The sequence below is a fragment of the Arachis hypogaea genome, chromosome 2 (genome assembly GCF_003086295.3).
Source record: "Arachis hypogaea cultivar Tifrunner chromosome 2, arahy.Tifrunner.gnm2.J5K5, whole genome shotgun sequence".
In the NCBI taxonomy this organism is placed as follows: domain Eukaryota; kingdom Viridiplantae; phylum Streptophyta; class Magnoliopsida; order Fabales; family Fabaceae; genus Arachis; species Arachis hypogaea.
Genome location: NC_092037.1, coordinates 88,341,033 through 88,355,147, shown reverse-complemented (window position 1 = coordinate 88,355,147; position 14,115 = coordinate 88,341,033). Strand labels below are relative to the sequence as shown.

Here is a 14,115-nt window from a genome sequence, read left to right as displayed (position 1 = left end):
AGTTAATTTTGTTTCCTCATTAGTTATTTAAAAGAATTATTCTTCACATATAAGTTATTTACACATACAAGTTTATACAAGTTATTTATATTATATTGTTTAAAAATTTTTGGTGTATGTGTATTGATAAGTTTTGTATAATTTAAAATTCTTCTTCTTCTTTCTTGCATTATAAAAGTGAATTTTATTAAGTTAGGGTTAACTTGTATAAACTTGTATGCCAAAAAGACTTGTATGTGTAGCAAGTCTCGTCTTTCAACAAACTAATAATGTAAACTTTTTTTTCAATTGGGTTAGAGGATTTAATAACGAGTCGGGCTGCAAGTCAACTTTTTGGTTTAATAAGCAATCACACATTTATCAGGATGGCTCAGCTCAAGACATCCCAAACAACTACACTGAGCCGCCTTTCTCATATTCTTCCTTGTACTCTTTTGACATTACACATAGTAGAACAGCACAAAATTTATTTTTGTCAGTGATCCGTACATGGTTCACCAGATTACCAATAAAGTGGATGGTATACTTGAAAGTTTTCCTAGAGTATGTATAGTAGACCCTTTAGTTTGTACAACTACAATAATGCTTAACAGTTACCAGCAACTATATGTGGAGCTAAAATAATCTATTTATTCTTTATTACTACTGTACATGTACTAATCTCTCTAATCTCCAAGATATGAACAAAAAGTTAAGCAGTATATGTAGATAGAGCTGCATATGCAAATGCTGTGATCTGATTTGTGCGTTGACTTTATAATCATATAAAGTTTGTTCACCAGTTACCCAACGAATTCCTTTGCTCTTCATTCTAATCCATCATCGCCCATGTCTTACTACCAATCAGCAGAAAGAATCCCCGATCCATCATGGAAGTACGATGTGTATTTGAGTTTCCGAGGCCAAGACACTCGCTACCGATTCATCTCGGATCTCTATGAAGCTTTGACGAGAGCTGGGATTCTTGCTCTCCTTGACGATGAGGAGATTCAGCTAGGAGACCAGATCTCATACATACTAGTTCAAGCAATCGAAGCTTCTAGACTTTTTGTTGTTGTTTTCTCAGAAAGTTATGCTGCTTCTACATGGTGTCTGAAAGAGTTGACGAAAATAATGGAGTGTAGAAGCACTAGAGGTCAAACTGTCATTCCGTTATACTACAATGTTGATCCCTCAGATGTACGCCACCAGAGAGGTCCTTTTGAAAAAGCTCTTCTACGTCACATGGATAGATATGAGAATGAGATAGTCCACGCATGGAGGGCTGCGCTCACTCAAGCTACTGAACTTTCTGGATTTCTAATCACTGGAGACAGGTAATTCCATATCTGCTATTCTGCTTGTTTTGATTTATTTTTCAAAATAGGAAGCAGAACAATGAAATATGCATTTTTTTTCTTTCTTTTTATATTTTTTATTTTGGAAATGTTCCAAAATAGATAATTATATCACAAAAAATCAGCTACTAAATTAATTACAAATATAAAATACACATTAAAAATAAATTAAATAATTTATATATTTATCCACAAATACATTAGTTTCATTAATTTAGTTGAATTCATTGGAAAAAGTTAGAATCGTTACTTACGTAAAATCGTTGGTTGATTTTTGCAGTAATGAAGTTGAACTTGTCGGAGTGATTGTTGAACATATAACTACTCTACTTGCTTCGAAAGACTTGTTCATCGCAAGGCATCCAGTGGGAGTACAATCTCGCACGGAATATGTGATTCAAATGTTACATTCTCGTAAACCAGAAGATGTCGTGTTAATGGGGATATGGGGGATGGGAGGAGTGGGTAAAACAACCATTGCGAAAAGTGTTTATAATCAAATTCATCGCCATTTTGATAGGCCAATGTTCCTCCCAAACATTTGGGAGATGTGGGAGAATAACCAACAGGTTTTTCTGCAAGATCGGTTATTGAATGGTATTTGCAAAGCACAGATAAACGTACAAAACATCGCATCAGGAGTAGCTTTATTAAGGGAAAGACTTCGCCTGGAAAGAGTATTTCTTGTACTTGATGATGTAAATAATATAGAGCAGTTGAATGCCTTGTGCGGTGGTCGAGAATGGTTTGGTGCAGGGAGTATAATAATCATCACTACAAGAGATAGACGTCTGCTTCGTATGATTGGAGTTGATTATGTGTACCAAGTGAAAGAAATGGATTACAATGAATCTCTTCAACTTTTTTGTTGGAATGCATTTGGGAAAGCAACTCCTTTAACCGAGTTTGCTAGACTTGCAGAAGATGTAGTTGCATATTGTGGGGGATTGCCACTAGCCCTTGAAACAATTGGTTGTCAGTTGTATGGAAAGATGAAAGACGAGTGGGAGAATGTATTAGGTGGACTCAAAAGGTTTCCCCATCCGGATGTACACCAAGTTTTGAAATTAAGCTTTGATGGCTTAAATGATGACAGAGAGAAAGAAATATTTCTTGACATAGCTAGCTTTTGTATTGGCATGGAAAGGGGGGAGGTACTGAAAACACTAAATTATGGCTTTGGAATTAGCGAACATGGAATTAGTTTCCTTGAAGAGCAGAGTCTTATAACATTTGACGAGAAAGATAGAGTTCGAATGCATCCTTTGCTGCGTGACATGGGAAGAGAGATCGTTCGAGAGCAATCACAAACTGATGCTCAGGTATACATAAGCATCAGAATTTATGGGTTTTGGCCATCACATATTTTCGTCCATATTTTTAAACATTGAAGGCTAACTAATGTGATGACCCTCTAGCATTCCTTGGTATACATTACTATGTTTTCTTATTATCAATATATGATTTTCATCTTTTTCTTATTATAATTATTTTGCAGCGAAGGACTTACGATGTTTTCGTGAGTTTTCGAGGCAAGGACACTCGTCCAACGTTTACATCACATCTCCATACATCTCTCCGAAATGCTGGAATTGCTGCTTACAAGGATGATGATGATGTTGATGGACTTCAAAGGGGAGAACGGATTTCAATCGCATTGTTAAAAGCAATTGGATTGTCTGCATGTTCTGTCATTGTTTTTTCAACCCACTATGCTGATTCAAAATGGTGCCTGCAAGAGCTTGAGAATATCATGGTTTGCCATAGAACAAAAGGTCAAGTGGTTTACCCCATATTCTACGGAGTAGATCCCTCAGATATACGTTATCAAAAGAAAGAGACTGACTTTGGGAAAGCTTTTGAAAGTCTTATAAGTCGAAGATCGGTGGAAGAAGATAAGGTGCAAAGTTGGAGAACAGATCTTCGTGAAGTTAGTAGCTTTCCAGGGACGACTGTGATCAACTCCTGGTATTTGTATTTTAAAGTCTCATACACACTTATATATTATTTGGTAGCTAGTTTAGAGTTTTCTAATTGATTATTTCATCTTGTGCTAATGTGATAACTGACTTTGCTGCTTATCTCTGCTCTTTATATTTTATAGGAACGAAAGTGAAGATATCAAAAGAATTGTTGAACACGTTACTCGTTTATTAGATAAGACAGAGTTGTTCGTTGCAGCGCATCCAGTGGGAGTAGAACCTCGTGTGCAAAAGTTGATTGAAGAGTCAAACATTCAAAAGACAAAAGATGTTCTGATACTTGGGATAAAGGGCATGGGGGGCGTAGGTAAAACGACTATTGCCAAAGCCATCTATAATAAAATTCGTCGCGATTTTGATGGCAGGAGCTTCCTCCTGAACATTAGAGAAACATGGAAGCAAGATAATGGAAAGGTTCTCTTGCAACAGCAACTTCTTGAGGATATATTCATTGCAACGAGTATACACATACGTAACATTGATTCAGGGATGCAAATATTAAAGGAAAGGCTTAGTGCTAAAAGGGTACTCATTGTGCTTGACGATGTGACTGATTTGGACCAACTCAATGCTTTGTGTGGTAGTGGTGAATGGTGTGGTCCTGGGAGCGTAGTAATCATCACAACAAGATATAATGATCTTCTTCGAGTGTGTAAACTCACATTCAATCTAGAAAAGATGAATAGGGCTGAATCCCTTGAGCTTTTTAGCTGGCATGCATTCAAACAAGCATGTCCAAAAGAAGAGTTTGTCAAGCTATCTAGAGATGTAGTTGAATATTCTAATGGATTGCCACTGGCTCTGGAAGTTCTTGGATCCCATTTGTTTAATATGGGAATAAAAGAATGGGAAAGTGCATTGGATACTCTGAAATCAATTCCCCATGATAAAGTCCAGAAGAAACTACAAATAAGTTTTGATGGTTTAAGTAAGAATTATGAAAAGGAAATATTCCTTGACATTGCATGCTTTTTTATTGGGATGGATCGGAATGATGTTGTGAAGATATTAAATGGTTGTGGACTCCGTGCAGAAATTGGAATCAGTGCACTTAAAGAGCGAAACCTTATAACTGTTGATAACAATAATATGCTTGGAATGCATGACTTGTTAAGAGATATGGGAAGAGCAATAATTTGTGAGAAATCACCTGAACTTGAAGAGCGAAGTAGATTATGGTATGATGAGAAAGTGCTTGAACTCTTAGAGAATCATGAGGTATGATTTACATTTTAGATAGAGATAAGATGCAATATTTATGTTCGTAATTAACTATCATTGTCAAAATCATAGGTAACTAGTACCAAAAGTGTATGATTAAATTTTTCCTCTGCCAAATTCAATCTCTTACTAGACTAAATTGTGTTCAACAATGATCAGTATCATGTGATAAAGAAATAACTTTTTTCACATTTATAAAGGGACGAACCAATTAGTTTCAATAAAAGTGCTGTCAAAGCTAACATTAAGAGTTCCCAAATGGGGGAGAGACATTAAAAAAGAAATAAGCACTATTTGTTGAAAAATTAAATCTAATTGTTATACTGCTTTTGCTAATTTCCAACTCCCATTAATTAATATTCCATTTTCATTTCATTTAGGGAACAGATTTAAAGGTTAAGGGATTGAGTTTGAAGTTGCCAATGACCAATTCCATTTGTTTGAGTAAAGAAGCATTTAAGAATATGACTAAACTTAAATTGCTTCAACTCGCCGGTGTACAACTTAATGGAGAGTTCAAACATGTTTCAAGATATCTTAGATGGATGAGTTGGCATGGATTTCCTTTGAGACACACTCCCATAGACTGCTATCAACCAAATATAATTTCCATTGAGTTAGAAAACAGCAAACTCAGAGTTCTGTGGAAGAGGTCCCTGGTAAGAATCCTAACGTGTACATATAATTCGTAAGCTTGTATTGTATTCTAACATAAGCCTTGAAATTTTCTTTTCTTTTAGTTGTTGAAGCAGCTGAAGATTTTAAATCTTAGTCATTCACATGACTTGATCAAAACCCCAGATTTTTCATACCTACCTAATCTTGAGAAGTTAGTACTCAAGGATTGTACAGAATTGTCTTTGATTTCCTATACCATTGGAACTCTAAAAAACATCCTTCATATCAATATAGAAGGTTGTACAAACCTTTCTGTACTTCCAAGAAGCATATACAAGTTGACATCTCTTGAAACTCTCATCCTCTCTGGGTGTTCAAAGATTGATAAGTTAGAAGAAGATGTGGAACAAATGGAATCTTTGGCAGTGCTAAAAGCTGATAACACTGCCATAGCACAAGTGCCCGGTGCGCTAGCAAGATTAAGAAACCTTGGACATATTTCTTTGTGTGGCTATGAAGGATTGGCACGTGATGTGATTCCTTTAATTATGTTTTGGTTATGGACTTCACCAAATAATATGTTGTCTTCAGTCATGCAAAAATGTTCATCAAATGTTTTCACTTATGCAAATTGGGGTCCACAGCTTCAGATAAAAGGAGATGTATCTTTGGATACTGGCAATGTGTCAAATTGCAATGAATTGGTGATGCATATTTCTGAATCAAAATCTTCTTTGAATTCCCTTTTGACTCAAATGGGGGTGGACAATTCTTTTACAGAGATACTTCAAAAGACCATTTCACAGGTTTGTCTCTATCTTTATATATCATTTTTTTTGTTTCTATATGTTAAAAGATGAATTAAACAATATTATGTACTCTATCGTCATCTATTTATGGATGTCTTTGTTTAATTAATTGATTATTATGATTTGATAGATTTTCCCATGAGCACCAATGATGAGCAGGACAATTTTTTTGTTGCCGGATGATAATTTTCAGTGTCCCTCATGTGCATGATTGTATGTTCTTTTTCAGCAGATGCATGATCCAGATGCACTCAGCGCATGATATACCAGTATGCCATTGCCCAAGATGAGTTTACAAAGAACGAGTATGGTTTTCTACGTGCTAGTTTTTTAAATAATTAATTGCTTTGCTTTATTTTGTTAAGTTTTTTTTTTATTTGTTTCTTGCACTTATTAGGAACCTCATCATGGACGTCTCTGGAAACTTCCTTACCCGTGCAGAGGCTGCCGCAGCAGCACCTGGTTCTTGGATAGTTAACAACGTATTTATTTTATGATTTCCTTTTTTTACTTTGGTTGGTGTTGAAACCTGCTATAACTGTTTTTTACTATTTGACTGACATGAGTTCCACAGTTGCTTCACTTTGCATCTAAGTTTTTGAACACGAAGGGTAGCGACGTGAGAATGAGAGAATGTTATTGCCTTAGTCCATATATCATGGCAATGTTTTTCGGGTTTGTGGTATGTAACTGTGTTGCTTGGTAAAAGCAGGTTTTGACATAATCTTTATACTTGCAGGAATCTCTAGCAAGCAAATTTGAAGAGTTTGTGGCCGGGGAGTACATCCATTTGAATTCCATTATTGGCGACAATCCATATTGGAAAGAAAATAGTATCAGGGATCAAAACCTGGTATATACTAGTCTTTGTTTAATAGTGCGTAATTGTTTTGTGAATAGTTTATAGTAGGCATAATTCATGACATGTTTGCAGCTTATGGGGGCCATTTTGTGGAAGCACCATTGGTGGTGTTATGCACTAGATAGGTCACAGAAGAAATTGTACGTGCTTGACTCAATACACTGTGAGCCACCAAATGAGGATAGAAGGAAGTTGGATAAGCTTGTGGTAAGAACATCCCTATTTAGTCTAGCAATAGTAGATACGTTGATGATAGTTTTGTATGCTTGATATAAGAAGCATGACCCAACTTTTCTTATTATTTTATGTTTGTTGGAGTGAAGACTTTTAGTTTAAAATTTCTAGGGGGTTCGTATATTAATTCAGGTGTGTTATAGTGGTGAAAGTGTAAGGTTTAGCGTTGATGAATCCTCCTTATTTATGTGCGGAAAGTGCTAGGTAAACAATGACATCTTGAACAACATGAACAACCACCAATCAAATAAAAACACACTAAATTACCCATCTAAATCTTAATATTAAAATAATCATCCGTATACTTAGTGAAATAAACATCCAATATATCTATTGTTTATATTGTTTAATATTTTTATTGTCTACCTATACTTTTCCTTTATGTGCAGTCGCGAAGGTTGGAAGAGTTGCTTGCATTAGTAGACCCAAAGTATAAAGTCTCCAACAAGGGATTCTCCATAATATATGCAGACGTACCAAAGCAGAGCAACGGGTGAGTTTATATTTTTTATTTATATTAAAAAAATAATTTTATATTCTCAATGAAATTTATTTTTTAGTCGACATTTTAAATCTTAAATACTAAATTTAAAATTTTAAACTCTAAATCACACTTCTAACAGTATAAAAATAATATGCTGGCTAATATTGATAAAAAGTAGTATTTTTTAAAAGACTTTTCTTATTAAAATTTGGTAAATTATAGGTGGTATTGATAGGATTGATGAATAACTTTTTATACTAGCAGGTATGACTGTGGTGTCTACTCGTACAAATACATGGAGCTATGGAACGTTGGCATGAAATTGCCTCAATACACTGAGGTTAGCAAACCTTTCATTTCTCTTAATTGTCCAACATGGTTTTGGCTTTAGGTAACACACGATGCGTGCGGAGTTAAATGAATTATATTATACAGTATAAAGTTAAAATTATTATATTATTTAAAAATTAATTAGATAATATATAAATTAATGTTAAACTTAAAGATTCATTTATAAAAAATATTTGTAATTTGTATATAATTTAATATTATTATTCAAAAAAAGGTATAACAACCACAAAAATCTTCTTAAGACTTATATGTGTTTTTTAATATTTTTATATAATAGAAAACTTTTTTATATATTTTATTATAAAATATATTCAATTCTAAAAAAATATTTTTTAATTTATTGATATGAATATTTTCCATAAACAAATGATTCGGATTTTGAGAAACAAAGTATATTTATTTGTTGATATTTTTTAGTAGATACCTAAATGGTGCTTTATAGTTTAATTTTGAATTTTTTTTAGTCTATTTGAAAATATTTAAAATTAAAAAGAGAGTTAAAAAAAATTGAGAATGAGAATACAAAAAATATGGTATAACATTATAAATATATTTTATTAATCATGATATATTAGTATATATAATAAACAAATATTGTTGTGTCATTATACACTTTAAATATTTGTTACTGAAAATTGTTATTAATATAATTTAATATAGATATTAATTATATTTAACCGTTATTTTTTAATTTAATTGAGTCATGACCGTTATTAAATTTAGCCACTTTTGTATCATTATTAATTTATTATGTAAAGATTTATTATTTTTATTTTTTAAAATTATAAATTATTATTTATATAAAATTACTGATGTGACACAATTATAAAAATTAATATATTTAAATTTATTTTATAATAAATTTGTATCAATTTTTATATAATAAAAATAGTCATAAAGATAAAAATAGACGGAAAGTTAAATGGTTGTTTATTATTCTTTACATTTGTTATGTTACAGGAACAATGTAGAATTTTTCGCAGGGATATTGTAAGCTCGTGTGTGTTGTATGGTCAGAACCAAATCCAAAGGAAAATTGAAGAAAATCTCATGCCCTAAGCTGTTCAAGCTGTGATGTTGATGGTTTGATGAATCAGAAGGGATTAAGAGAGGGAGAGAGATAGGTTCTTCTCATTATTGGAGAGAATGAAAAATCCCCTTAGAAAATATTTGTTGAGTTATTACACCTTATATACTATGTACTTTTTTTTATGTACTCTCACTAAAAAATAATTACAATGGTAAACCTATTATTGATAAAGAAATAATCTAAGTAACACCCTCCCGCAAGCTAGAATTGTGTAAATCTAACAATCCTAGCTTGGAAACATTGGCAAGAAAAGGACCCGGTAGCAGAGCTTTGGTAAGAAAATCAGCAAGTTGATCCTTTGAACGAACTGGCATAAGATGAATGAGACCAGACAAATGCTTTTCACGAACAATGTGGCAGTCCACTTCAATGTGTTTAGTTCTTTCATGAAAAATGGGATTATTGGCAATGTGAATGGCTGACTGGTTGTCACATAATAGAGTGATAGACTTTTGAAGCGGCAAGCCAATAAAATCCATTAAGAAAGATAACCAACTAGCTTCACAAGTGGCAACAGCAAGAGACCTATATTCAGCTTCTGCAGAGGACTTGGCAACTGTGGTTTGCTTTTTACTCTTCCAGCTAATGAGCGAGTTCCCAAGCATGAAGCAATAACCGGAAATGGAGCGACGGGTATCGGCACAGGTAGCCCAGTCAGCATCGGCAAATCCAGTGAGATGCAGATTAGAAGTAGAGGAGAAGAAGAGACCAGTTGCAGGTTGGCCTTTTAAATATCGAAGTACACGAAAAGCAGCCTGTAGGTGAGAAGTTGTTGCACAGTCCAAAAATTGGCTCAAACGTCCCACAGCATAAGAGATATCGGGTCTAGTATTTGTAAGGTAAAGGAGTCGGCCGATGAGCTGCCTGTAAACAGTGTTGTCTGTTAAAATGGTACCTGATTCCTTTGAAAGTTTCTGACTATAATCAAATGGAGTAGAGAGAGGCTTGCAATCTAGATAACCAAAATCTCTGAGAAGGTCCATGGTGTACTTCCGCTGATAAATGTGAATTCCAGAGTTAGAGCGTGCTACTTCCATTCCCAAGAAGTATTTGAGATCACCAAGATCCTTTATTTTGAATTTGTCATCCAAATCTTGCTTAATGGAATTGATTTCACCAATGTCATTCCCGGTTAAAACCAAGTCATCAACATATACTAGAATGGCAGTGAAGCTTTGAGATTGTTTCTTAATGAAGAGTGAATGATCATCAAAAAACTGCTTATAACCAGCATCCACAAGAGTCTGAGTGAGCTTAATGTTCCATTGCCTGCTTGCTTGCTTAAACCCATATAGAGATTTTTGCAATTTACAAACCAAACCTGGTTGTGACACAGCCAAACCGGGTGGTATCTTCATATAAACTTCTTTGTCCAAATCTCCATGAAGGAAGGCAGTGTTGACATCCAGCTGTTTCAAATGCCATTTCTTTGCCGCTGCTAATGCTAACATTACTCGTAGGGTAGTCATTTTGACAACTGGACTAAAAGTATCACCATAATCTACTCCTTGCACTTGAGTGAATCCTTTTGCAACTAGCCTCGCTTTGTGCCTTTCTATGGTGCCATCGGGATTGAATTTTACCCGAAAAACCCATTTGCAACCCACAGCCTTCTTGTCTTTTGGGAGTTCAGTGAGACACCAAGTTCTGTTCTGATCTAGAGCTGTCAATTCATCTTGTATTGCCTTTCTCCAACATTCATGTGCAGCCGCTTCCTCATAAGTGCTAGGTTCTTGATTTGAGGTGATGGCTAGAGAAAGTGACTTATATTTCGGGGTTAGTTTATCATATGACAAGTGTTGTGAGATAGGATATAAAGAGTTAGAGTTGGAAACATTGCTAGAGTGAGCTGTGTGGGTTGTCAAACAATGATAGTCCTTCAAATAAGCAGGCGGTTTCTTGACTCTTTCAGACTTTCTAGTAATGCAGTCATGTGTGATGTCAGAGTGTTGTGATGCAGGTGCATTATCAGTGTGTGGTGTGGTAATTGGTGCAATGGTGTGTGAGGAAATTGGTGAGTACATTGAGCTTGAGAAATGTTCATTTGAATCTATGAGTGTGGTATGTGTGGGTGATTGCAAATGATGTGTGGATGGTGTATCATATTGAAAAAGATCAATGTATTGTGGAGTACGAATGGGCACTTCAGAAATGTCAGTGCTAGTGGAATGTAAAAATGGAAAATGAGTTTCATAAAAAATTACATTTCTGGATATGAAAATTTCCTTTGATTTTAAATCAATAAGTCGAAAACCCTTTGTTCCTAATTTAAAACCAAGAAAAGCTGTTTTTCTGGCTCTTGAGTCTAATTTTGTTCTTGAATTTGTTAATGTGGAGGCATATGCAAGAGAACCAAATACTCTTAAATATGAAAGGTCAGGTAAGTTGCCATACAAAAGCTTATAAGGACTAGCATTATTCAGGTTAGTGCTGGGCAGCCTATTAATTAGGTGAATGGCGTGAGCAACTGCGTATTGCCAAAAACAATGTGGAATTCCTGATTGAAATAGCAGTGCTCTAGCAACACCTAAAATATGCTGGTATTTTCTCTCTACAATTCCGTTTTGCTCTGGTGTTTCTACACAAGAAGTTTGGTGTAAAATTCCAGTTGATGCAAAAAAGGATTTTAGAGTGAATTCTGACCCATTGTCGGTCCTTATACACTTAACTTGTTTTTCAAAATGTACTCTGACAAAATTCACAAAATTAATAACCAATTGTGATGCTTCAGATTTGGTTTTCATAAAAAAAATCCAAGTGAATTTGCTCTTACCATCCACCACAGTCAAAAAATACCTATGTCCTTCATTGGAAGGGACAGAAATAGGACCCCAATATCCATATGAACTAAATCAAAACAATCTTTTATTTTAGTTGTACTAAGATTAAAAGATAATTTCTTTTGTTTTGCAAAATGACATGAATCACAAGGAAAATTTGAAGCAATACTATCTATAAAAGGATAATACTTCTTCAGAAAAATCAATTTATGCATGGGTATGTGTCCTAATCTAAGATGCCAAATGTGTTGTGCTCACTGTGTGAATGTGTGGTGGGATGAGTAGTAGTAGTAGTTACCGCCAATGAAGCTTGCTTTGTTGGAAGAGGGGGAAAATGAGAGAATTCTGGTTCTCTACTCATTGTATATAACCCTTCTATACACTCAGCAATGCCAATCATTTTTGATGTGGATCTATCTTGTATCTCACAACACTTATCATTGATTAACAATTGACAATGTAAGTTTGAGGTTAACTTTGACACAGATATCAATTTAAAATCAAAAGAAGGAATGTATAAAACATTTTTGAGAAAAAAATTTTTTAGAGAATGTGATTGTGCCAATGATAGTGCTAACAGTTTTGGTTCCATTTGGCAATATCACATTGATTGGATCAATATTTTGAAAACTTACAAAATCTTTTAAGTCAAAAGTCACATGATCTGTTGCACCGGAATCAATGATCCATAGTGCAGATTTTGGAGTGATAATGCTCATAATTCTCGCATTAAAATGTAATGCAATGGTTTTACCTGGAGTGGAAGTGTGAATGGAATTAGTCAAAATTTGATTTGCATTATGAGGTTGTTGCTGCACACTTTTGTCTTTGATCAACTCTAACAAGGCAAATCTTTGCTCTGGAGTAAATCCAGATCTTGATATTCCAATGTTCTCTTGGAGACAATTGAGCTGGAATTGTTTGTCACTGAGTATATCATCATGCCCCTCAGTGATCACGTGATTGATGGTGGTGTTATGTTGCTGCCATTGGTAGAAGTGGGAGGAGTACCCATACTTCTTATAGCATACATCTTCTGTGTGGCCTTGCGTGTTGCAATGAGAGCAAACCAATGTAGCTCCATGACCTCTGCAATGGGAGGATCTGTTTGCCATGTTTGCCATTTTGAGAAATCAATGAATCACAGAGTAATAGAGATTCAGATCTTCTTCCTTCCAACTCGTTGATCGGAACAGCTATGTTCACCAAGAAAGAATCTTGCGAAATAGCCTCTCATCAAACTCTATTGGATGAGTTTGAAGGAAGAGGTAAGAATGGGGGAAAGAAAATGTCGAAAGAAAAATTAGGGATAGAAAGAGAATGGCAAAATTGGATTGATCTCAATTCACAACTTTTTCTTTTTTTTGATTCACAGCTTGGTTGCTCTCCACGCTCACCGCACCATGAAGAAAATCTCATGCCCTAAGCTGTTCAAGCTGTGATGTTGATGGTTTGATGAATCAGAAGGGATTAAGAGAGGGGGAGAGATAGGTTCTTCTCATTATTGGAGAGAATGAAAAATCCCCCTTATTACACCTTATATACTATGTACTTTTTTTTATGTACTCTCACTAAAAAATAATTACAATGGTAAACCTATTATTGATAAAGAAATAATCTAGATAACAAAAATGTTGTGCCATATACAGAATTGCTTTGAAGGTCGAATGTTAGCAGTAGAATCCCCACTTCAGGTGAAGCTTGCAGAGGGCAGTGATATCTTAAATGTTTATGGTGTCAGAAATAAAGCAACAGATAAGAATGCTACTCGTTTAGAATGCTACAAACAAGGTGGTTTTTACTTATTTCATCGTAAAAACTTAGTGGTCTCTTCTGGTTAATCATATTTTGAATTGGTAGTCAATATTTGTGATCCATTTAAGATTTTCCAATCAAATGTGGATAAGTGGATTTTTTTTTCCTCCTATATTTTAATAAGGATTTTTCCTATATTTTAATAAGGTTTTAACTGCAAGCAACTCTGTTCAAACCAAAGACTTTACTTAAGGAAAATCAATTATCCCTGCTGATAAATTTTAAGACTATGCCAGGTGTACACTAAAATTAGTTATTAAAGTAAGTCACCAATATAAAATACATGTTACAATATAAATTCACATTGAAATATTTATACACAAATACATTGGTGGCTGATTTTAGTGGTTGAATTTGGTGCACAAATAACATTTTTATAAATTTTAAGTTTGTTTTAATCACAGTTCTGTGTGTTTTTGCCCACGGGAAATTTAATTTATAGATTAGACACTATCCTTATATCTTCACAGTTCACATATGTCCATGATTTTGCTTATGGTCAGCTAGTTGACAGGTTTCTTAGATGCGTGTA

The 14,115-nt window shown here is 34.4% G+C and overlaps 1 protein-coding gene across 3 annotated transcripts; it reads left to right on the top strand.

The window, feature by feature from the left end:
- Nucleotides 1-365: 365 nt before the first annotated feature.
- On the top strand, nt 366-9,163 carry LOC112727525 (disease resistance protein RPP2A). Of its 3 annotated transcripts, none has more exons than XM_072219605.1 (13): nt 366-1,316; nt 1,618-2,659; nt 2,836-3,305; nt 3,442-4,537; nt 4,921-5,199; nt 5,281-5,964; nt 6,200-6,272; nt 6,365-6,449; nt 6,707-6,820; nt 6,902-7,036; nt 7,453-7,556; nt 7,812-7,887; nt 8,859-9,163. In XM_072219605.1, the coding sequence occupies exons 1-7, from the start codon at nt 829-831 to the stop codon at nt 6,227-6,229; spliced, it is 4,089 nt and encodes a 1,362-aa protein (XP_072075706.1). In that variant the 5' UTR covers nt 366-828; the 3' UTR covers nt 6,230-6,272; nt 6,365-6,449; nt 6,707-6,820; nt 6,902-7,036; nt 7,453-7,556; nt 7,812-7,887; nt 8,859-9,163. The 3 variants fall into 3 exon arrangements, with proteins under 3 accessions (XP_072075706.1, XP_072075703.1, XP_025633093.1); XM_072219602.1 differs by having other exon boundaries at nt 6,197-6,272; XM_025777308.3 differs by lacking the exons at nt 6,365-6,449; nt 6,707-6,820; nt 6,902-7,036; ... (1 more) ...; nt 7,812-7,887; nt 8,859-9,163 and having other exon boundaries at nt 6,098-6,258.
- The last annotated feature ends 4,952 nt before the right edge of the window (nt 9,164-14,115 follow it).